General features: G+C 31.9%; 2 protein-coding genes across 3 annotated transcripts; one reads left to right on the top strand and one right to left on the bottom strand.

The window, feature by feature from the left end:
• Window positions 1–9,647: 9,647 nt before the first annotated feature.
• On the top strand, window positions 9,648–14,766 carry LOC136201330 (probable inorganic phosphate transporter 1-8). The gene is made up of 2 exons (XM_065991980.1): window positions 9,648–10,385; window positions 13,852–14,766. The coding sequence occupies exons 1-2, from the start codon at window positions 9,694–9,696 to the stop codon at window positions 14,681–14,683; spliced, it is 1,524 nt and encodes a 507-aa protein (XP_065848052.1). The 5' UTR covers window positions 9,648–9,693; the 3' UTR covers window positions 14,684–14,766.
• A 4,750-nt stretch (window positions 14,767–19,516) lies between these two features.
• Window positions 19,517–24,317, bottom strand: LOC136234905 (cysteine protease XCP2-like). 2 transcript variants are annotated; one of them, XM_066024404.1, is made up of 4 exons: window positions 23,799–24,317; window positions 21,875–22,110; window positions 21,529–21,669; window positions 19,517–19,957 (listed from the first exon to the last, which is right to left on the bottom strand). In XM_066024404.1, exons 1-4 carry the CDS (start codon window positions 24,283–24,285, stop codon window positions 19,742–19,744), a joined length of 1,080 nt encoding a protein of 359 aa, XP_065880476.1. In that variant the 5' UTR covers window positions 24,286–24,317; the 3' UTR covers window positions 19,517–19,741. The 2 variants fall into 2 exon arrangements, with proteins under 2 accessions (XP_065880476.1, XP_065880478.1); XM_066024406.1 differs by having other exon boundaries at window positions 23,835–24,317.
• Between the last annotated feature and the right edge of the window lie 1,541 nt (window positions 24,318–25,858).

Here is a 25,858-nt window from a genome sequence, read left to right as displayed (position 1 = left end):
CAAAAAGAACTTCTTTCGTCTAAACTCTAAATCTCCATAAGAGCCAATGGCGACTATAGACATTAACAAGAGGCTTATCCCCTTCCAAGCCATAACCCATGGGTTAAATAAGCATATGAACAAATGTCTAGGCTTTAAGAAGAAAGCTGTTCCTCAACAGTTTATCCAAATAGCTTATATATAACGTGGAAATGATCCAAGAGACCGTCAACGAGCTAAGGGAGGAATATACCGTCGAGATGCAGCTTATGCAGGCGAAGCTTCATACAATAGAAACAACTATCAACCACTCAAACCATCATAGATTTTCAACATGCTCTATCAGACATCATATCGTTATTAGTTGTCCAGATGTAAAGAGAACTCACACACATCAAAACATATGGACCTCAAAAAAGGGTATAGGGAGCAATATTGTATCTCTCACAACGCCGACACTCTAGATTGTCCACGGTACTCTCCAACGAGAGCACGTGGAAGGTGTCGTCAGAGGAAGTTCGCTCCTCCCTAAGAATGCACATCCGTCACTAAGCATTGGTGAACCCCAAATCTCATCGTAGACATTGTTCTCCCCATAAGAAAACTCCCCTTAAAAGACAAACAAACTCTCAAATCTTGATGGACAAGGAGGATATGTTTAACCTCATCAGTGAGGAAGTGAACCGAAGACTCAAAAGTGTCATAATGGATGTAAGGATCGATGCCCAGATCTCGGAGGTCACATACATAAGTTCTCCTCTCTTTCTCGCATCATAGAGAAGATGATATCCCATAATCAAATACCTATCCCTAAAAGAATATAACTTGGGAGATAATATAGTCCATGCGAAAAATTTATGAACCTCTTTCAAGACTACCCTAACCATAGATGCCTTCATGTGTAGGTTGCTCCCCACCATATTGAAGGAAGGTGCAACATACTAGTACGAACATCTCCCTACATGATTCATTCAGAGCTTCAACTAAATGGCCACTAAGTTCACTCAACACTCATAACCTTCATGATGAAGCATAACACCATGCAAGATCTTAACTATTTGGTGCACGAGTAGACCTAAACTCTTAAAAATGGGTATAAAGATTTTAGAGATTGTCATTCAATTATGACACCTCAATGTTGATGCATTAGTTATTGTTATGGAAGCCATTTTCTAAAGCAAAGATGTATCCAAAAATGTCAACATCTAGTCCCTAGCGGAGTCGCCACTTTTGGTGGGGCATGCCATGGCCAGGCTTTCACCTCCATGAGGTCTTTCATGACGGTACCACATTATTTTAGCTTGGGCTTAATTGAAACATCCGATAATCTCGGTAAGGTCGGATGTTGGAAAAGGAGTCGTCGTCTCGACTAAGTCTATTAATATTTCAAAGTTATACTTTTTGTTTAGTTGGAATTAAAAAAAATTAGTGAATTATGAAAGTAATTAAACTTAAAAATTTAACGCTTTCTAAATTTAATAATTTTTTATTTTATTTTACTTTTACCTTTTTTTTATACTTTTTAATTATTTTTCAAAATTTGACAAACTCAACATGACTGGCAAAAAATTTAAATAGTTCCTAACTTAATGGTCGGACAGGTCAGTCTGATCCGAATCTGACAACATTACTCATAACTGACTTTGTCATCATAATTCATACAAGGAGTCATATCAAACACATGTTCAAGTACCGAAATAATCACATTAAAGCAATGTTATAAAACTGGACCACATTGGTCGAATTGGGAACCGGTCAAGAGTTCAGTCCGAGATGGTTCAGTTTGTTTAATCTTCAACAAACCAATGCAACCCCCGTTTTTCTATTATTATAAAAAAAATTAACAAAATGAAATTTTTAATGGACAATTTAAAAAGTAAATGGAAAGAAAAAAAAAATTAGGCCCGTTTGAATGGATTTAAAAGAAATATATATTTTGGGTAAAAAATAATGGAACGAATCAAAAGTGGGCCGGTCAAAAGGTTTCCATTTCGGTGCGGCATTTGCGTCGTCCATATCGTGCGGATGGACCTCTAATCCGGTTGTGTTTCGACTGCACCCCTTGCGCGTAGACCTGTCCACGGGCGTGGGTACCCTTCTGACTCGCCCAGGCCCGTGTCTTTTCGATCGGGCTTAGATAATGAAAATTGATCATAAGCCCAACTCGATCCAGACCCGCTAAAGCTCGCCTATTTTTTTGGACGGACTTGGGATTGATAAAAATAGCACAGGCATATCCAACCCGGCCCGCCTATTAAGGTTAATTATTAATTTATATATTTAATATTTAATTTTAAGTATAAATTTTATTTTTTATAATTAAAAATTATGTATATATTTTTAGGTGGGTTTATATGGGTTGGGCTTGGGATTAGATTTTTAAGCCCGAGCCCAGCTCGGTCTGATCCTGCCTAAATTAAAAGTGGGCTGGGCTGTGCTTCGATCGGGCATTTTTACATAAAAGCCTGGTAGATCCAGTCCAGCCCCACCCATGATCAGGTCTACTTGCGTATGAGAGAGTCTTTCCCCTAATAATTGATTAAAGGTTTGTAAATGTCATTTACTTATAAACTAGTGAAAATTCTCATTTCTTTCCTACGTGAGATGTGAAAGATAAATTTCATTTTATCATCTTCAAAATCATTTCAAGTGTTTCACTCTGAGTATCAATTTCTCATTCATCACTTGTCCATTTTCAGTTTATGATATACCGTTAAAAATATCTCATTGCATAGAATACGTCGTTGTCGTATTTCAAGTTATTCTAAACTCCATTTATCCGTTATATATCTAAGTCTCAAATCAAGACCGGCTCATAATCGTTTGAGGCCCTAGGCAAAATATAAATTTTAGGCTCTTTATATGTAAATAAAATTTTAAAACTACATATACTTATATAATTTTAATTTGACGAAAAAATATATACTTTATGTTTTTTTTATCTTTGTAGACTTTTTATTCCATTCGTAGATTTTATATTGATTTTAGTCTGTACTTATATCAGATTTTATTCCTTACTGCTTTTTTTTTTTTATGTAGTTGTACTTTTTTTCATAAAAAAAATGACGCAAAAGTAACTGGTAACTTTAAAATTTGTAAAAAGGAGAAAAACAATATCCATATAAACATAAAAATATCATTATCTAAAAACTGTTAGCGGCAGTTTTAGACCTAAAATAACTAATTAAAATATATATTCAATATTCTTGTAATTTTTTTTATAATAATGATATATTAAGGAAAAATTATTATATGGATTTCTATTTTTGTGGGTCCTAGATGGGCGGCCTCTAATGCCTAGTGATAGAGCCGGCCCTGCCTCAAGTTGAAAAAAAATAATAAACTAAAATTTGTTTAGATATATATAATTTTAATAAATAATTTTAAATTAATTAATTATTTAATATATATATTATTCTTTACGGATCCAATCAATCCGAGTCATCAAGTAACTCATAACCCTTCTATAAATCAAATTTAAGGTCCGGTTCGGTTATGATAACATTGCATTAAAGTTAGTCCATTAATGAGATTGATCCATTAAGCACTAATCCATGAAGACTTATGACTAATAAACCATTTTCTTTCTAATCAGTGTTCATATATATTTTTCGGATCTCTATATTTGTCTGAATTGTATCTGTTCCCAATTATTCTTTTATTTATACCTTTTTCGGATTTAGCAAGAGCGAAAACGATTTATTTTATACATGGATCAATAGATCTATGTGGTTGCAACAAAAGAAAAGACTCTGATCTGAATGTTCGAAAGGATCTGAATGATAAAGATCGAATTGCAGTTGTTTTTCTACAGATTTGGATTTCCAAGAAATATATGGTTCATTGTTTTTTTGTGTGTTTTATACCTTTTATGGTTTTTTCTTGCTCTTTGTAGTCGTCTTCATCCCTTTATGGATTTTGTAAGGTTTTATTTCTTATGGTTTTCTGATTGTATTTGAACTTTTTTCATCTAATGAATATATTTTCATCAAAAAAAAAAAATAATAATAATAATTAAATTGATTGAGAGATCGAATTTGATGTTTTTAACGTTAGGATTCGAAGACATATTCGTCATGTTAACAAATGTAAGAAACCCAAAGGAAATTGCCAATTATGTAACGAAATTCTGTCACTATCCTATATGATTTCTTAAATCAATAAACAAAATTAAAAAATTAAATAAATGAATAAAAAATTAAGAATAAAAAATAGGGATAAGGTACTTATAAACTTTTATGGCTAAGAGTAATTTTATCCTCAACGTTTAAAATGGTGCAAATTTAGCACTAACGTTAACAACCAAGAGCAATTTTACTCCTAAAGTTGGCAAGTTGGGTCAATTTCAGAAATTATTATAAAACACATATATTTTGTTCCTTATTTCCTATTTTCTGTGATTTAATAATAGAATTGAAGGTTAATATTTATAAATTCGGTGAAATATTTTGAAATTTTTTTGTCCAATTTTTACAATAGACAATATATATTTATAATTTTTTTAATTTGTTTTTTCATATCTAATATGATCTGTTACTAATTAGTGATAAAAATTTCTCACATATGAAGTGTAAATGATAATATTCATGACCAGAAAGACAGTTTGATGAATTATTTCTTAAATCGACCAAACTTGACAATGTTATGGGTAAAATTGCTCTTGGCTACCAATGTTAAGGGTAAAGTTGTTACTGACTGTAAATGTTAGGGGGTATTTTTACGCCTTATCCCTAAAAAAATAAGGGTTAAAGTACAAAAATATACCTAACGTTGATAATCATGAACAATTTTCCTCCTAACGTTTAAAATGACATAATTTTACCCTTAACATTGGTAGTTAAGAGCAGAGCCGACCTTAAACATAGGCCAGAAGTGCGAATGCCTAGGGCCTAAGGATGAAAATGGACCATAAATTATTTTTTCGGGTATATATATATATAGTAATTTTTTATTATTATAAATGTATTAATACCATTAAGTCTAAAAAGGGTTCAAATGATATGAAATGTTAGGCTTGAGGCGTAAAAGTGACAATACTTTGTTGCAAAGCTTTGCTTCGGTAACTACTTGCCATGGAATCTATTGCTCCTCCAACGTTAAATTCCTTAATACGGATGGCAAGAGTTTCGAATTTTTTATGAATTGGGCCAACAGTTTACCTTCTGTTTGGACCATCCAATTTAGATCTTGCATCGTTTTGCCCTCGTGAATAAATGTCACAAAGTGATGAGCGAAGGATGAGGCCATCTGGTTGAAGCTCCGAATGGATCCTCGAAGGAGATGCTCGTACCAGAAGGTTGCTAGATCGTTGAGGGTAGTTTGGAAGAGGTGGCATAGAACGACATCGGTAGTCGTTGTTACTTCCATCGTTCGTCTGAGGTTCTTAACGTGGGTTGTTGGGTCCCTTGCACCACCATATTCTTTAAAAGTATGGATTCAAAATTTCTTGGGCATCAGTTGACGCCTAATCTCTATCGGAAGTGGGGTGCACGTGTTAGTTAACTCTGGAGGTCTCGCCTTTGCCTCTGTCTCATTTCTAGCCTCTTGTAGCTCACTTCGTATGATTTCATGCATCTTGTGCTTACTGATATGTCTATCATCTTCAATATATTTGTTAGGACTGATTGTGCAATTTCGGATTTGATGCTTATCGGAAAAATATCAGCTTTGGTCTATGCAGTCTTCATTCTTTGAATTTCGACCATATATAGATGAGTTGTCTTTGATTTATTCCATTGGAAGTGATGAGGACATGTATTTGGATAGCTCTTCGGGAAGAACATATTCAAGGATGGAAGTTGTAATGCAATAGACCTAGCTTCGACTACTCTTATGTGTCTTTGTTTCGGCTTTCCTGGAGGGATTTATTCGGCTTCAGTCTGGTATGACTTCGAACTCGTATTGTCTTCGGCTTACCCTTCTGGTTACTTTCTCACCAAGGAGGTGAGGCTTACTTACTCATTAAGAGGTCAAGCCAGACACTAGTTGCTCTCTAAAATTACTGTTTTGTCATTAGCTTTTATTTACTAAATTGTCACCTGTTTTCCCTTCATCCCAATAGTACCATTGTTTATTGTTTGATAATGAAAACCCTAGTATGAGGCTTGTAAGTCTTTTGTTCCTTTCCTCATGGGTATTTAAACCCCTAGTTGTTATAGGAAAGACACTTTTTTATCAAATCAAAATATAACCTTCTTCTTGAAGTTTGTTGAGGTTTATACTTTCAACAATAGGGATTTCATTATTCCTACGGATTTAGTTTGGAAGCTTGAGATTAACTCCTTCAAGCTAGGCTTGAGAAGAAACTCTTTTTGGGTTAAGATCAAAACCCTCTACTTCGACTATCATTCTGTATCAGGAAGACTATAATGTATTGTAATTAACATGCTATTTAGACCCCGTTTGATACGCTGTAATGGACGTTGTAATAGAATGCCCATTACAATATAAGCTCATTACCATGTTTGGTTAGTCATATCAATTTTATCGTAATGGAATCACAAATACATCACTCAATTTTTCTTTACAAACAAAATAGGTATGAATCCTTATTACGATTGACCCTTGTATTTTTATTACTAACAAAGAAATGCGGAAAAAGTATGAAAACATAAAAACCGAAAAAATGTGAAAAAGAGAAAAACGTGAAAAAACCGAAAATAAGAAAAAATGAGAAAAACGAAACAATGTGAAAATCGGAAAACAAGAAAAAGCGAAATACATGGACACAAATTTTTTTTTTTGAAAAACACGGAAAATGAGAAAATGAAAAAAAAGGAAAAGAGAAAAAATGAGAAAAACAACGAAAAACCGAAAAATGAAAAAAAATGGGAAAACATGATAACACAGAAAAAAAACAAAAAAAATGAGAAAATTGCATTACAATATACTAAAAAAACATGAAAATTGCATTTAACTAATATAAACATACGTATTGCAATGATAATTTCGTTTTATCAAATTTATTAAATTTTACTAAACAAACATGGTAATAGAATCATTATTTAATTCCATTACATTACACATTTGATTACATTACAACTTTAATTACATTACATTGCATCACAACGTAACAAATTGAACCCTTAGTATTTATCACACTAATTCCCTTAAAGTCAACTCTAATTTGGGAATTAATTTAGTGCATATATTAACTTCACCATAACAATAAATAGGAAAGTTATTTATCACACCCATGCTCTTAAAGTCAACTCTAATTTAGGAATTAAATTAAGTTTTAAGGTACCAAAATAGATTTATAGTTTTTGAAAAAGTATAAATTTAGGTTTTACATATAAAATAGCACCAATATGAACTTAACGTTTAAAAAATGGTATCAATTTAGACCTCAATAACGAAACGTAACACGTCATTCATATTACTTCGTTAAATTTTGATTTCTCTCTTCACATTCCTAGTTCAATCGGTCGGTCGGACCAATCTGTTGAGTTCGAATTCGACAACATTGCTCATAACGGACTTTATCATAATTCATACGTTCCGAGGACCAAAATAATTCACCTTAAAATTATTCCCTTAATGAGATTGATCCATTAAGTACTAATCCGTGAAGACGTATGACTAATAAACCATTTTAATAATTAAATTGATAGAGAGATCGAATTTGATGTTTTTAACGTTAGGATTAGAAGACATTCGATAACAGATTATAAATATAAATATACACATAAAATATTTAGATAAAATAAAAATTATATTATATTTGGTATCAATTGGATAAAAAAATTAAAATGAAAATATTTCATTAAATTAAAAAATATTAATCAAAATTTTAAAACCCCTCAAACTTTTTGTCTTAGTTACAACTGATAAGAAACTGGTGCATGATATAGAACATAATGTCAGTGTTTTATCACTATGTTTCAAATTGATCAAACTTGCCAATTTTAGGAGTAAAAGCAGAACCCGTTTAGAGCTCGGGAGGGCTGCTCCCGCCGCACCAACCTCCTGACTAGCGATGGTTTTGCCTCTTGTAGGCCCCTTAATATTAGTTTATATATATGATTTGTAATGTTATTTTAATATTTTAATACTTCAAAGTGATTGAGTTAGTTTAAACACCATGAATAATATGGAAATTAAATTAAATAACTTAATGTTTTATTTTTTTAGACTCAAATAACTTAAATTCTAAATTAAATTTTAATTATGAAAATTATAAAAAAAAAAAATAGAGCTAAAACTAAAAAAAGGGAAAATATTTTAATTTTTAATAAATTTATAGAAAATTAAATATGTATACTCTTTTTATGTTAGACACTTTTAATTTTTTAGTCAATACACCAAAACGACGAAATTTTACTATATTGGAAACTGAAAAAATTATCCGACCACAACGAGCTAGACTTTGAAAAATTAACAACGACGACAAAGCTAAAATTAACATTTCAAACGAGGAGACTATTTAAGAATAACTTATGGCATTACACTCGTTTTCGCCCTTTAGTTTAAACTTCCAAAATCAATTAGAATTCTAAACTATTAAAATCATCAACAAGGTTCTTGAACTAAACAAAAATTATCAATTGGGTTTCTATCATATCCTAAAATTAGAAACCGTACCTATTTGACATGGACTATTATAATCGCTATATTAGTTCAAAATGAATTTGGAAAAAAGAGTCTGAATTCAATCGAATGATTTTCGATTAAGTTTCAATTGATATTTTTGTTTAAAATAAAAACTCAATTGATGATTTTTATTTAATTCATGGACTTAATTAATAATTTTGATAATTTAAGGTTATAATTGATTTTAGGCCTAATGCTTCCTCAGCCCATTTAATTTGTCCAAATTGACCACTTTACCCCCTCAACTTATCGAATGTCCTATTTACCCCATTAACTTTATAAAAGTGGTATTTCTCACCCCCTCAACTTGTCAATTTATCCCTCCAACTCATAGAATGTTCTATTTACCCCCTTAAATCCATAAAAGTGGTATTTTTCACCCCTTACAATTCGTTGTCGAAGCCTAAATTGATAACTTTTTTTAAACGTTAAACCTATATTTATGCTATTTTGTAAGTGGAACCTAAATTGATACTTCCCCAAAAATCATAGGCCTATTTTGGTACATTAACTTATTTATATTAATGTTCTTGTTATTTGTATTTTTTATTCGTTCTTTCTCTTTTCAACTTTTTTGACTACTATAAATGGATAAGAAATACCATTTTTATGGAGTTAAGAGGGTAAATAAGATCATAAGTGGTGAGAAATACCACTTTTATGGAGTTAAGGGGGTAAATAGGATATTCGATGAGTTAAGAATGGGTAAAATGACAAATTTGGACAAGTTAAGAGGGTGAGAAATACCATTTTTATGAAGTTAAAGGGGTAAATAGGATATTCGATGAGTTGGAGAGTAAAATGACTAATTTGGACAAGTTAAACGGGCTGAAGAAGCATTAAACCTTGATTTTAAAGGCTTAGTTTAGATAGCGATTTGGTATTATACCTAAAATTATCTATGAAGTTATTTTTTTATACTTTATTCTAAAAAATAATTTAAATTTACACTGATTCGCATCCTCACCGAATCTTGGACTACTCTCTCAAAAAGTCAACATTTAAATGTCGATCACATCATCTCCGAGACGTCAGATTAGCATACTTTCAAATCCGACCCTTCATGTATATAAAACCAGAGACTCCATCTTCTCCATTGAAGCTTTCGTCACAAAGTAAAAAATGTCGCTAAAAGTTCTCTCCGCCCTCGACTCAGCCAAAACTCAATTTTACCACTTCAAAGCAATAATCGTCGCCGGCATGGGACTCTTCACCGACGCCTACGATTTCTTCTGCATCTCAATAATCATGAAACTCATCGCCCGGATTTACTACGAAAACGAATCTGAAAAGTACCAAATCAAAACCTCCGTCCTCGCCGTCATGGTCAGCACGATGTTTCTCGGAACGGCGATCGGTCAAGTCGTTTTCGGAAGATTAGGTGATCGGAGAGGAAGACGAAGCGTTTACGGATTAGCATTGATGTTAATGGTGATTAGCTCTATAGGTTGTGGATTTTCGATTTGCAGAACGAGAAACTGCGTTTTGGTGAGTTTGGGGTTTTTCCGATTCTTTTTGGGGTTAGGAATCGGAGGAGATTATCCTTTATCGGCGACGATTATGTCGGAGTTTGCGAATAAGAGGACGCGCGGATCTTTTATCGCCGGAGTTTTTTCTTTGCAAGGGTTTGGGATTTTGGCTAGTGCGATGGTGAGTATGTTTGTGTTGAAGATGTTCTGGATATCGGCTGATGATTTGACGAAAGATCATACGCCGGAGGATGCTGATATTGCGTGGAGGTTGATATTGATGCTCGGTGCAATTCCGGCGGGGCTTACGTATTACTGGCGGATGATGATGCCGGAAACTGCCAGGTAATTTTATTTTTATTTTATTGATTTTCTTCTTAGTAGTTTCTATTGATTTTAACGATTTTTGTGGTGATTATTTTGAAGTTTTTTTATTTGATTATTTCAAATTTTCTTTAAAAAGACAAAACCAAAATGTTCAGCAACTTTTAGTTGACTTTTGAAGAAGGATACAAGGAAGTTTTGAAATGAAATTCTCTTAACAACGTTTTTTCCATTTGAAGTTTGAAACTCACACTTTCTATTATACTTTGGAAAGTTTTTTTTTTTTTTAATTTTGATTGACATTGGAAAGTTCTGGGATAATTAAAATTGTGCAATTTTACATCTAACGTTGACAAGTTACGTGTCAATTTGAGAAATTTTCGTCAGACATTTTATCATCTACACTTCACATCTGCATTATTTAATTGATTAGAATTTAGACGTGGAAAAATTAAAAAAATATACTATTTTTGTATGAGTTGAACAAAAAAATTCCAAATATTTCACTAAATTTATAAATGTTAAATTTTATTATTAAATCACAAGGTGTAGAATAAGGACCAAAATATCTGTGTTTATAATAATGTTTGAAATTGAACCAACTTGCCAACCTTTTAAATAAAATGGTAAATAATTATTAAATAATTATAAGGTCCATGTGTTTTTACTTAACAAACTAGTAGGTCCATCATATCATTATAAGGTCCTTAGGTTTTACCTTAATCAACTCTTTAGTCCCTTCATTTATTTTTATATATGAAAGTACAAAACTGCCCCTAATTATATAAATAAAATAACTTATCTTCTAGTTTTCATATTTAATCAAAATAGTTTTAATGAAATTTGGACAGTATATATATACACCGAAAATCTTATACTTGTGTATATTAATTATAAAAAGAAAATTATATTTCTTATTCTCTTTAAAAAAAATCACTTTTATAATTTTATATTGTTCTACTCCAATTTTAATAATTTTTACAATATTTATTATTCATCTTTTTTAATGAATAAGTTCTACACTACTAAATTAAAATTTATAATTATACAAAAATTAATAAAACAATTAACTAATAATCTTTAATAAAAAAATAAAACAATTAACTAATATTAGAGAGATTATTATTATGAAGGGAAAAAAACATAAAATAGGAAAAATGAATATTTTATTATTGGGTTAGGCTATGCTTACTTTGTTTTTGACAAAGTAAGCCTTACTTTATTTTTTCCACCATTGGATGGTCATGAACTTTGACAAAGTAAGCTCATCCAATGGTAGAAAAAACAAAGTAAGGTTTACTTTGTCAAAAACAAAGTAAGCATAGAAGACACCTTTATTATTAAAACAGTAAAGGGTCATTTTGGTAATTTAAATTTTATTTAGTTTATTTTGACCATTCACTCAAATATAAGGACTAAAGAGTTGACGAAAATAAAAACTGAATGACTATATAATCATTTCTAAAAACACCGGGACTAACTAGTGTATTAGGTAAAAATACAGGGACCTTAGAATTATTTACCCTAAATAAAATTGCTATTGGCTGCAACCGCTAAGGATAAAATTACTCTTTACTATTAATATTATGAGTATTTTTACACCTTATCCCGAAAGTTTTTAAACAATGGGACCTCGTTTGTTTGCTAGAAAATATCATGAAGAAAAATATTTTTATTTTTTATTTTTTAATATTTATTTATTTAGTAAAATAAGTCAACGAGAAGATCAACAGTAAAAATTTATGAAGCAATTGAATAAAAATTTTACCCCAAAAACATTTTCCTAAGTTTTTGAAATTTTACCCATTTGAAAATAATAATCATCTATTTTTTTTTTTCGTTTTCCGCTGTTGTAGTCAAACATCGTAAAATATATATTTTTCCCAAGACAAAATTTTCCCGGGTCCGAGAAAAATCAATTTTTTCGGTGAAGCTCGATTTGGTCCTAGCATACAAAATGATTTAAATTTAACCATAACGTTTTCAAGCAAAATCAATTTTAGCCATATATTATTAAAATTTTGAAAATGCTGATTTTACTGTTATTTTAACTGTCACATCGGCCTTCCAAACAATTTTGTCGATAAATTTAAGAAGTTTCATACATTTTTTGTAACTATATATTAGCAACACAATAAACATTTTAAACTCTTTGACAAAAAAAAAATTGTAATTAATTTATACGTGTCAAATTAGTATTTCAGCAGACGTTTTTTTGTAATCATGTTAGTAATACATTAAATATCTTAGACACATTTGTTTATTTGGAACACACTTAAATAATATTCAAGTCATAATTTTTCAAATTTTAGTAATGTACGGGCTAAATTTGATCTTATTTAGAAGGGATCTGGTGTAAAAATACTCTCAACATTTACAGTTAGGAACAATTTTATCTCTAACGTTGGCAGCTAAGAGCAATTTTACCTCTACTATTGACAAGTTTGGTCAATTTGAGAAATTATTCATCAAACTGTTTTCTTGGTCATGAATTTTGTAATCTAAGCATCACATAATGCGTCATTTTATCACTAATTAATAACAGATCACGAACATATGATCAGATGTAAATTTTTCTTAAAAATAAAAAAATAAAAACTATACTGTTTTTTTATACGAGTTGGACAAAAAAAATTAAATATTTAGCTAAATTTATAAATATTAATCTCCAATTTTATTATTAAATCACAAAAAATATGAATTTTCTTACAACCAAATGATATGGAATTTGTGAAGAATAAAAAACAAAATATATGTGTTTTATAATAATGTCTGAAATTGAGCCAACTTATGAACTTTCAACGTTATAAATAAAATTGCATCATTTTAATTGCTTCTAGCTCTAAAAGTTAGATGTATTTTTGATCGTTCTCCTATTTGGAAATATTAAAGTTAAATTTGAGGCTTAATGCATATTTACACCCTTGAACTTGGCACGTTTTGCCTATTAGCACCCTTAACTTTTAAAATAACCTATCACACATCTATAGTTGGCTTTAAAAACCTATCGCACACCTATAGTTGGCTCATTCGGACCTCCTACAGACAAAATCGTTGATCTTTCGTCTTTGACGGATGAGGTGGCATACCGAACGAACTCACGCGCTTTTCTTTTTTTCTATAACACGCATACCATCTCGTTCGGTATGCCACCTCATCCGTCAAAGACGAAAGATCAACGATTTTGTCTGTAAGAGGTCCAAATGAGCCAACTATAGGTGTGTGATAGGTTTTTAAAGCCAACTATAGGTGTGCGATAGGTTTTTAAAGGCAACTATAGATATATGATAGGTTATTTTAAAAGTTCAGGGTGCCATTAGTCAAAATTTGTGAAGTTTTGGTGTGTATATATGCATTAAGCCTAACTTTGAATTATTTTTAAATCTGCAAATTCACCGAAAACGTCTCCTAAACTTCACTATGCAATTTCAAATTTATATCTTCTCTTAATTTCACTATTTCATGTGAGTTTTCTTCGCAACTTCAGATACACAGCTCTAGTAGAAAACAATGTCCTCCAAGCAGCAAAAGACATGGAAAAAGTCCTAGATGTATCAATGTCACAAATAGCAGAAGAAGAAATCCTCCTCCAAGATCGTCAAACTTACCCCCTTTTCTCCAAAAAATTCCTCCGCCGCCATGGCCGCGACCTCTTCTCTTGCTCAATCAACTGGTTTCTCCTCGACATCGTCTTCTACAGCAGCAACCTCTTCCAATCCCAAATCTACAGTCAATTCCTCAAACTCGAAAACGACAACGTTTACCAAGAATCCTTCAAAATCGCCGCATTCCAAGCCATTGTAGCAATCTCCGCAACAATTCCAGGTTATTACTTCACTGTGTTTTTCATAGATAGAATCGGAAGAAGAAAGATTCAAATCACAGGGTTTTTCTCCATGGGATTAGTTTATTTTGCTCTTGGGATTTCTTATAGCCATTGGAGAGATAATACTAATGCTGGTTTTTTAGTTCTGTATGGTCTTACTTTCTTCTTTGCTAATTTTGGACCGAATACTACTACGTTTATTGTTCCGGCGGAGCTTTTTCCGGCGAGGTTTAGGTCAACTTGTCATGGGATTGCTGGGGCTGTTGGGAAATTGGGTGCTTTGGTTGGGAGTTTAGGGGTTTTGTGGGCTACTGATGAGAAAGATATGGTTGATGATGTTCTTGTTCCTAAAAATAAGGCAATGACGGTTACTTTGGTGGTTTTGGGGGTTGTTTGTGTTTTGGGTATGGTTTTGAGTTATCTTTATACTCCTGAAACTATGGGGAGATCATTAGAGGATAATGAGATTGATGAGGATGAAGATGATCGATAGAGAATATCAGCGACGGATTCAGAATTCACTGATGGGAGGTGTTTGTATTTGGTTTTTGGTGATTTATGGATATTGAGTTGATATTTTTGGTGTTTTTATACGGCTAAAATTAAGGGATAAGGTACTAAAACAGGCCTAAGGTTTTTTGGAAGTATCAGTTTAGGTTCCACGTACTTACAAAATAGCATCAATGTAGGGTTAATGTTTAAAAAATAGTATTAATTTAGATATCGATAACGGAACGTGAGACGTCATTCATATTAATCCGTTGAGTTCTGAATTTAACAGAGTAATATGATTCATGTGTCACGTTTCGTTATCGAAACTAAATTGATACTCTTTTTTAAACGTTAAGCCTACATTAGTGCTATTTTATACGTGGAGCCTATTAAATTGATATTTTTTCAAAAATCTTAAACCTATTTTAGTACTTTATCCTTAAAATTAAAGCTACGTACGCAATTTTCATGAAATTTTCGGTGCTGTTCGACGACTAGTGAGTGCTGAAATTTGGAAGATTTTGATGCCTAAGTCTGTAGATATTTTAGCAAGAGTTGAATAGTAAATACTAGTTCTGAGATTGTAATGTTAACATACAAGTGAGTATGACTATACCTGACTATTTATAGGAATAGATCCCGAAATCATGCTGTTTTGGGACTCCTTCCTTTATTAGAAGTCCAACTTTTGGAGAAGTCCTTTAAGATAAAGTCTTTGATCAAGTTATTAGAAGTCCGGAGAAGTCCTTTATGACAAGATAAAGTCTTTGATCAAGTTGTGTGTGTAATTCTCTGCATCAGGGAATTTCCATGGAAGATGATCAATAGAACCATAGAAGAGAATGAGAACTTGTTTTACGAAGAAGCGTCAAATTTTCCATCTTAATATATATATGTATAAAGGGCGGTCCGGTCGCATTACGCGTCCCCGCTGAGCGAGGGTCCGGGGAGGGGTCCCACCACAAGGGTGTATTGGGGGCAAGCCTTCCCTTGCCAATTTAATTGGCAAGAGACCGCTCCTAAGACTCGAACCCGTGACCTCTGGTCACACGACAACAACGTTTTACCGTTGCGCCAAGGCTCGCCCTCTTTAATATATATATGTATATAGATATATATTATTTAGAGTATGAGAGTAATATATTCAACCAATTAAAAAGACTGATGTGATAAATTAATTGGTATTAAGAAATAAACGTGTTTAATTGATTGGTTGAGTAAGTTAGTCTTTTAAGTATTGAGCTTTAGCGGTGAATTAGTACGAGGATAGAATTTTGTCATGTATAAATTGTCATGTCATGAACATTCAAATTTAAGTTATAAAAGATATTTTTTTAGTTAGAAAATTTGCATTTCGACTTTAAGTTTTAATGTATATATAATAGATGTTAATTGAGAGGGTATTTGATTCTAAAGTAGTTCTCCTATTTTACCTTTTTTTTATGTTTTAACTACGACTGTAATAGAATCGAGTCAATTTTTGACCAACTCATGTTCAATTCGTTAGAAAATTTTAACGAACTTGACCAACTATTTATTTATTTATGTTCATTTGAAATTTCTTTAATACAAAAACCACGTGGTTTTGAACCCTATAAAACTACGTTATTTTACATTTCCCCCTTTATAGAAATATATATATATATATATATATATATATATATATATATATATATAATATAAAACAGTAACGATTGAGCTGAGGTGTCACTTCCTCCTTTTTTACTGATAAAAAATATAATATAAAATATAATATATTAACTTTAGTTATATTATTATATTTATTTATAAAAAGATTATTTAAATTAAATGTGAAAATAAAATAATAATATTTAATTTATATAGCACCTTTATATCATTAATTGTAATTATTAAATTATATTTTTGTTAATATTTATATATTAAGATTAATATGTGCATCTCACGGGTCAAAAACTAGTTATTATTTAAAAAATAATCAAACTAAGCTTGCTCAAGAGTGTGTTCATGAATATTATAATCGAGCTTCTTAATGAGTTTGTTCATAAACCTATAAATGAGTCTTCAAGCCCAATTCTACTCGCGAGCTTTCGAACTTTAAAGTAAAGTGATTGAAGTAAAATCAAACTAAGAGGCAAGCAAACAAGCATGTAATTGAATTGTTAATTGAATTGAAGGACAAAAGTATAAGACAATAATAAAACATAGAAATATGGATTTATATTAATTTGGGCACGAACACCTGAAACATCATGAAAAGAGCATACAAAGTTGACAAGCCTTCAATATCTTACTTTGACTTGTCCTGCTATTGCATTCTCAGTCAATAAACTATATCAGTTTCTTCACTGTCCGACTGACGAACATTAGAAAAGTGTCAAGCGATTTCTTCGTTATGTTCATGGTACTATGGGTTTCGGCTTTGTTTTCTCGCCTACACTAATTTAGTTTTTTAATTATTATTCTGATAGTAACTGGACTGGATGTCCAGATAATCAACGATCTACTAGTGCGTAATGTATCTGCTTAGGCAACATCCTTGTCTCTTGGCATACTCGAAAGCAACCAACGATTTTCTGGTCTTCTATTGAAAGTGAATATAAAGTTGTAGTAATTGCCACAGTTGAGCTGCTTTGGTTACATTTAATGTAAGACCTTAGGTATACCGACGTCCTATACAACTTTGGTAAAATAATGTTAGTGCAATTTATCTCACTGCCAATCATATGTTTCATGCTCGTACAAAAGATAAGCCACTTTTTTACTTTGTTTTGCTTTTTTCTTTATTTCATAATTTTTTGATCAATCTACTATTATGGTGGGTTTGATAGTTTCTCTTTTATTTAAAGTTTTTTTCTTTTTTCGTGTATTTCTCTATATATGGGTGGTCATGGTCTTTCACCCTATATGGGTGGTTGTGGGTTGTTTTCTTTCATGGAAAAACAGAAGAGTTTTGTCTACCATCACATAGATCTAGCTCATTGAAAGATTACGAAGTCATTCTTGGAGAAAATGAATCTGGAGTCTATTGTTGGAAAATTTTGAATAAAATTATATATTAATTTAAATACCAACATACGCCTCATTTCATGAATAGTCGTGTCCGTCGTGAAGAATCATGTTCGTACGTGAACAGTCGTGTCTGTCCGTGTACAGTCGTTCGTGAAAAGACATATTCTTTCGAATTATATTTATATAGAATGGATTGTCAAATTCATAAGTTGTTGAAAAGGTTGTTGAAAAAACTTTATCATAATGTTCTTATTTTTCTACTCCGGTGATAACGAGTCTACACACGGTAGAAGTTCTTTTGTGTAATCTGTTGTATCCTGGGAGACGATCGTCAATAGCGACGACATATGTCTTAAGGTAACTGCTAATACAAGTCTCAGATTTGTCTAACTCTTTCCTTTTAATTTCTAATTTTATTGTTCATATGTTTTTCTATGTTCGATTTGTTTTTTGGTTAATCACATCTAACATCGATTCTGGGTGGAATTTGTTTTCCACCGTTGTGCCAAATACAGTTTCAATCACTGTCTATCATTGATGTATCATGATCTATGACATTAGAGGTGCAGATTCAAGCTCCTCTAATATACTTCTGGATTGCAATTTTTTAATTAATTATATCGAAATATACTATTTTTCTATTATGAATGTAATTCTTTGCGTGTGTTTCCTTCAATATTGTGGCATTTAGGTATATGCATAAAGTCAATTTTCTTTTATAGTTTGTTCGATTTCTCGATTCGAGACTCGAAAAACACCCTTTAGATTGATATAAAAAGTCAATTAATTTGTATAATTATTTAATGATATGTTCCATGCTAATTTTCTGAAATAGTTTTTTATGGAAATGAATCAAGTATATGCTAAATCAAGTATATGCTCTAATTAATTAATTATTGTTTGCATAACCCAATGTTTTCTTCAGCTCTTCCCATGTAGAAGATTAAAACTAGACTTAATGCATATTTACACCTTTAAACTTGATAAGTTTTTCTATTAGCATCCTGAACTTTTTAAATAACATATCACATATTTATAGTTGGCTTTAAAAACCTATCAAACACCTATAGTTGGCTCATTCGGACCTCTTTCACACAAAATCGTTGATCTGTCATCTTTGACAGACGAGATCGCATGCGAGTGCTATAGAAAAAAAAAACATATTAGTTCATTCTGTATGTCATCTTATATGTCAAAAATGACAGATCAATGATTTTGTATGCATGAGGTCCGAATGAACCAACTTTAAGTGTGTAATATGTTTTTAATATCAACTATATGTGTGTAATTGGTTTTTAAAGCTAACTATAAATGTGTGATATGTTATTTAAAAATTTCCGGGTGCCATGCCAATAGGCAAAACTTACCAAGTCCCGTTAGACTTTCTCTAAATCCAAAATTCCAATTTTTTTTTTTTTTGCATGTTAGGTTTTTTAAATCCAAAATTCTAATTTTTTGGGCCAGTTAGACCCTCATTGAATCCAAATTTCTAATTTTTTTTGGCATGTTAGGTCCTTTTTAAATCCAAATTTTTATTTTTTTTGAGCCTATTAGGCCGTCCCTAAATCCGATTTTTTCTATTAGACACAATTTTTTTATATGTTAAGAATCTTTAACATAATATAGCTGCTTTTTTACAAGTTTTACATTGGTACTTAAAAATTGGTTCTTGACCACTCCGATTATAACACGTATATATACGAAAACAATTTGAACAAGTTCAATTTAGTAAACAAAATTTTTTTTACACACTACGTGTAAAATCGGCTCCCCAACCGAACAATTTTGTATTCACCACTGAATACACCCAACTAATTATAAAATGAATAAATACTAATTTATAAGAAATGATTGATATTAAGAAATAAACGTGTACAAATTATTATTTGATAGGACATGTATATAACATCGGGAATATAGTAGAATTTCTCATAAATTGAATAATGATAACATACTAAATATTTTCAATAATGCCAATCGTTCATGTATTGACACGTATCGTTCATGCGTCGTGTGAGCGTTACGTGCTATTAAAAATATGTCGTATGTTATCATATGAAAAAATAAATCATTTATTTTTAGTGGGATAAGAGGCCATTTTGTAGATTCCACAAATGCCCTCAGGCTTGCCAATTTTCCTTTTCATCCTTATAAAACCCTTTTCTCCCCATTTAGATCCCCAAGAATTCTTAACAATGATGTAATCTAAGCCCTTGACTGATCCATATCCAACGGCTGCCACTCCATGATCTAGCCCAGTTCCACAATGACCATCAAATACACCCTACAAAATTAAGGTTGATTAATCAATTAATTCATATAATTATATAATAGTAACATATACAGCTATTTTTACAATACATACGATTATAACTAAGACAATATTTATATTTCGGGCCTGCCCGCGTAACGGAATTATTATCAAAAACTCATATTTCTTTTTTATTTTATGAAATTGAAGCAGTTAATGAAATTTGAAAAAAAAGGGTAAATTTCAAAAAAAAAAACCCTGTGGTTTCACTTATTGACAAAAAAGGATCTGTGTTTTTTCTTTTGTCAAAATGGGGATTGTGTTTAAGACCGTTAACCAAAACGCGGAAAAACAGCTAACCCCGCCAACTGAGCTGACGTGACAGTGGGTATTTTTATCCAGTTTTTTTTTCTTTCATATAAAAGGCATCCCTTTCCATCAATAATCGATCACCAATTCAATTTAGGGTTTTTCCCCAATTTAGGATTTAACTTCCAGGATTTCTCAATCTATGAAGAAATTGGGGGGAAACCCTAAATTGAATTGGTGATCGATTATTGATGGAAAGTGAGACATTTTATATGAAAGAAAAAAAACTGGATAAAAATACCCTCTGCTACGTCAGCTCAGTTGACGGGGTTAGCTGTTTTTTCGCGTATTGGTTAACGGTCTTAAACACAATCCCCATTTTGACAAAAGAAAAAGCACAGATCCTTTTTTGTCAATAAGTGAAACCACAGAGGGTTTTTTTGGAATTTATCCAAAAAAAATTGAGTGATCTAGTAGTTATTTATTTGACATTTTGAGAATTAAGTTATTTATTTGACATTTTGAGAATTAAGTTATTACTTATAAGATTTCATAATATAATTAGATTGTAATTATTATTATCATTTGTTATTTTCATATAACTTACCCTAAAAACATTCCATTATTTAAATTCATTTCAGCCCGCTACCAATTTAATTAAATTTAAACTTAAAAATTAAATCTCGAGTCGGATCAAATAGGTCGATTTCTTTAATACATTTTTCTTTTTTAAATTATATTACAAATATATATACATAATATTATATTTTAGTATTGTAATATATATATATATATAATATATATAATATCAATATGGTTGGATATTTCATGTGGGTCACTCTTGATGAGATCCGACCCGATTGAATAAAAAGACATGACTTTTCATCATGACTTTTCATTCTCTATATAAAGAAGAAGAAAAAACGTTTTTTTAAGGTTAGTTACGGTAAAACTAAGAAACAGAAAGACCTTCCTCTCATCTCTCAAATGTTTTCTTTGTGATTGCAAATTAGAGTTTTTACTTGAAAATCATACAATAAGTATTTATATTATGAAACTAATCTTCATAATTCGTCATTCGATTGATGTGATGTTATCAAACTCGGTCCGGCCCGGTCGGTTCAACCAAGTTGAACCGGACCCGGTAGGTATTCCGGTCCGAAAGTAGCTATTTTGTTACACCTCATAAAACCGTTCAAAAACCGGTGATCCAACTGGTTGAACCGGTCACCCAGAAAATCTAATTATAATAAATGCGTAAAATAAAGAGAAAAAATAATTAATCATTGACTTACCCCACTATAGAACTGAAAGTCTCTACCAGAAGCATCAATGGCAACGCTAAGGGGTTGGTTCGCAAGTGCCTTCAATAGGCTCTCTTCACTATTTCGGGGCACATCATGGTACCCACTTATGGTTACAATGTCTGATTCTCCCTGTAAAACATATATAATTCGGAATGTTAAAATAAATTATCATATAATTGTGCTACGCAATTTATATGTTCTATAATTATATGCAATATAAATGATACATATATGATAATAGCATTAAACATGTCGTATCAAGACGACTGTCCTTATAAATCGTGTTAGAATTTTGTCAAAAAACTAGTTTTCTAACAGAATTTGATGTTCTTACTTTGGTCATCTCACAAGTTCCCTCTTCCATGATGTAAGGGTAATCTTGCTCCTTATACAGTCCACCGCTGGCAACTATATAGGTAAATGCGTAATCCATAAGTCCTCCATTGCACCCGTTGTTATAGGTCGTGTCACAATCTATTAGTTCTTGTTCTGATAGAGATGTCAAGTTCCCGGTTACTATCTGATTTATACCCTCTACTGCCGCTACAGTTGAAAATGCCCAACAACTACCTGTATAGATGCAAATACATATTAAATCATTATTAGATCAAATGGTTACGTTATAATTATATTAAAAGCTTCTTAGATTAAGAAGTCGAGGTTTGAAATCGTGTTATTTAAGAGTCGCTCCAAAACTCTATTTACCTCCCTTTTATAATTGCCATGAAACCAAATTCCCGCTAATATTGAAACATGTAAAACATGGACTCGCTATATTATATAGTGCAAATTCAACAACAAATGAGATTATTAGGATTTAAAGTGTCGATTACTTAATCTGAAAAGCTCTAATATATACTATAACCAAGAGTCGTTTAACTTGAAAACTTAAACTAATCCGTAAGATCCAAAAATAGTTTTAATACATGATCACTAACAATAACTCCTCTGTTACCCTATTCAAACAAACTCTAAACATCATCTAATGGTTGGAGGATCAACAGACCACGTACATTTTCTCCCTCACCCTCTATTTATGTGCAGAGTGTGCGAATTATATATCTAGGGATAAGATCCAAATTGACTCTAATATATTTGGAGAAGCGTTGATATTCTTAACGTTCCAAACTTGAAGCAATTTAAAGCTCGAAGAAGTTTATACGGAGCAATTTTGGATCTAGATAACAAAACGCATAAAAGGAGACTTCTATTAGGACCCAAAGCAAAGGAGAGGTGCACATAGATGTGGCACATCTCTCGTTATCAGAAGTCATCGTTTAAGGGTGGTTCCGTCTCTCCCTACTCTCCATCTTCATCTATGAGGTACTCAATCAATTAAGAGTTATGCATCCTTTTTTTCCTTAGTCCAGGCCAAACGATATAATTGTGGCCTAGGCAATGGAAACGAAACAAAGAACATATTTAAGCCCAGCCTATATGGTTTGTATTTATTTTTTACACTCCAAGCAATCAAATGATGACTCTGCTGCTAACTAATCTCAAAATTGCTCTACGTCATAAACATTGAGAACAACTTTTTACCGTTTCCTACGTCAATGACATACGATAAACCTCTCCGAAAACGTTATGAACAAATAACCTTATTCCTATATATCTATATGTAAATACTAGGATAAATTATATTTAAAAAAACACGTGGTTTTTGCTATTTCCAATAGGTCCTCGAGATTTAAAATTGTACAAACAAGGGTATGTGGTAAACATTGTTACCAAATAAAGAATTTTTCGTATTTTTTTGACTATTTTTTTTTAATATCTTCTGAAAACAACTTAAAAATCCGAAAAACCCCTCTAATTTAGTAACGTTATTTACCCCAGACTCTATACACTATTATTTAACTTTAACTATCCTCTTAGCTAAACCGAATACATCTACTAAACAAAGAGTATAATACACCAGACCAATCAAAACCATTTTTTATTGTTTCGAACACACTTACCACTCGAACCTTGATTCTTAAAACTAAACAAACAAGGATCTATAGTAAACATGGTTACCAAATAAAGAATTTTTCGTGTTTTTTTACTTTTTTTATAGTCTCTTCTAAAAACAACTTAAAAATCCGAAAAAAAATCTCTTCTTTAGTAACACCGTTTACCACAGACTCTTATTTATACCGTTTTAAACCTCGGGAACCTGTTTGCAAATGACGAAAACCGAGAATACGAGAACTTCTAGTACACCGAATGTAATACACCCGACCAATCAAAACGGTTTAAATTTTTTGAACACTTACCACAAGAACCTTGGTTCTTAACACTAGTAACAGCACCTTTCTTCCTCCAATCAACAGATTTAGGAATCTGATGAACATCAACATCTTTATAACTAAATTCTTCAGAATTACAATCTCTTCTTCTTGGTTCCTCAACCTTCAAACCAAGATACATCTTCTTGAACTCATCATGGCTCAAATCAGCAAACTCATTGAGTCCAAGCCAGTAATTCTGACCAACCTTCTTATTAGTCTCATCAATATGAAACAAGTTATCTTTAAAAATGTCAAATCTCTGCAACTTCTCTTCAATGCTGTCGTAAACCTTCCCGAATCTCGATAGCCACGACTCGAAAAGATCGATTAGTTTGTCGTTGGATGATATGTCTTCGGCTGTGTAGCCTGTGATTGAGAAATCATCATGGGCGGAGATGAGAGGATTTGAAGAGATGGATGAGAGGGTTATGATGAGGAAGATGAGAGAATAGGATGAGATTGAGATAGACATTGGAATAATGGTGATTTTAATTTGAATGTTTGATGGAGTTTTGGTTTATATATGTGTATGTATATATATATATATATATATATATATATATATGTATATGTTTGAAGTGTTGCTTTCAAGTAAAGTAGTTGAAAGTTTATGTTTAAATGGAAACTGTGTCTTTAAGATTGGTTCCTATGACTTCCAATCTAAGCATGTAAGTGTATGGTATACAATCTTTTCAGTGTAACGATCCAGTTCGGAGTGGGTGGTGTCGGGGTAGAAGGCCTGAGCAAGGAACGGTCTAAAGGATGGCGATAGGGGGTATGAATGAACTGAATCCCACGTTAGAAATGGAGAGAAAGTGATTAGGGCTTATTATTAAGATGATAATCCAATAAATGCAGACACGTTTTAAAGCGTGAGGTACAAGGTGTTGGATTTGGGCCAAAGAGGCAATATCTACATGGTATTGACCAGGATGTTACAATTGGTATGAGGGCCGACTCTCCACATACGATGTGTGGTTCGGGGACGAACCAAGCTGAAGTTGATGGGTCTGTAACGACCGGTCCGGAGTGGGTGGCGCCGGGGTAGAAGGCCTGAGCAAGGAGCGGTCCTAAAGCAGTGTCGTCTTAAACTTTTTGAGGCCTTGTGCTAAATTTTTCTTAAACCCTTAATAATTAATAGAATTTTGTATTAAGATTGTAAATTTTGAATGGTTGAATATCTAAATCACATACGTACTCAATGTAATGAAAAAGTGTAAATAAATCTTATTAAATTATGTTATTATTTTTTTTAATTTAAGTTAATATCTATATTTGACTAAGCACATCTTAAATTTTGGGGCCCCCGGCCCTTAAATGGAAACTGTCTTTAAGATTGGTTCTTATGGCTTCCAATCTAAGCATGTAAGTGTATCATATACAATGTTTCCAATCCTTTAAGTTGTCCCAATACTACAACTGACCCCCGAACTTAGACTTGTGACAACTAATTCCCTCATTTTGCTTATTTGAAACAAATAATTCCTCAAATAGGTTAATATTTGTGATTTCGTGAGTTTTTTTTTACCTTTAGTTAATGTATAAATAGATTAGTTAGATGTAGCAACCGATATTTTGGAAATCTTTTATTTCTGATGTAATATTATGTTGAAAGTTTTTTTTTTGGTTTAGGGTTATTTGTTTCGAATAAGCAACTTGATGAGTTATTTTTTCCAATTGGCCTATTTTATGGGTTATTTGTTTCAATTAAACAAATTGAGATAGTCAGTTGTCACAAGTCTAAGTTCGGAGGGTCAGCTGCAATATTGAAACAACTTGAGAGGCTGAAAAGGTAATAAGCTATTTTTAATGTTTTATGGAATTTTTTTGCGCTTTCTCACCATCAGTGGATGCTCAAACCTACTAAATCTGTCCTTGCAGCCAGATCTCCGGTCTAGGTCTTCATGGGTTTTTGAATCTTCAATGACTCAGCTTGAATTGAAATTGACCGGCGGTCCAATTGGGAACCAAGATACCCCGGTTTATTTTTTAAAAATCATTAAATAAAATAAACCTAAAACAACTAAAATTTAAAACGGTCTAAG

The sequence above is a fragment of the Euphorbia lathyris genome, chromosome 7, assembly GCF_963576675.1.
Source record: "Euphorbia lathyris chromosome 7, ddEupLath1.1, whole genome shotgun sequence".
In the NCBI taxonomy this organism is placed as follows: domain Eukaryota; kingdom Viridiplantae; phylum Streptophyta; class Magnoliopsida; order Malpighiales; family Euphorbiaceae; genus Euphorbia; species Euphorbia lathyris.
Note: the sequence above shows the minus strand (reverse complement) of the source record. Positions and strands in the feature narration are given on the sequence as shown.

What these genes read in the sequence shown, in the direction of transcription:
- LOC136201330 (XM_065991980.1), top strand. Translation starts at nt 9,694, where the DNA reads ATGTCGCTAAAAGTTCTCTCCGCCCTCGACTCAGCCAAAACTCAATTT. An exon ending in ATGATGCCGGAAACTGCCAG is followed by an intron (nt 10,386 to 13,851) that starts GTAATTTTATTT and finishes TCGCAACTTCAG; the next exon opens with ATACACAGCTCTAGTAGAAA.
- LOC136234905 (XM_066024404.1), bottom strand. Translation starts at nt 24,285, where the DNA reads ATGTCTATCTCAATCTCATCCTATTCTCTCATCTTCCTCATCATAACC. An exon ending in TAAGAACCAAGGTTCTTGTG is followed by an intron (nt 22,111 to 23,798) that starts GTAAGTGTTCAA and finishes GCATCTATACAG; the next exon opens with GTAGTTGTTGGGCATTTTCA. An exon ending in GAACTTGTGAGATGACCAAA is followed by an intron (nt 21,670 to 21,874) that starts GTAAGAACATCA and finishes TATGTTTTACAG; the next exon opens with GGAGAATCAGACATTGTAAC.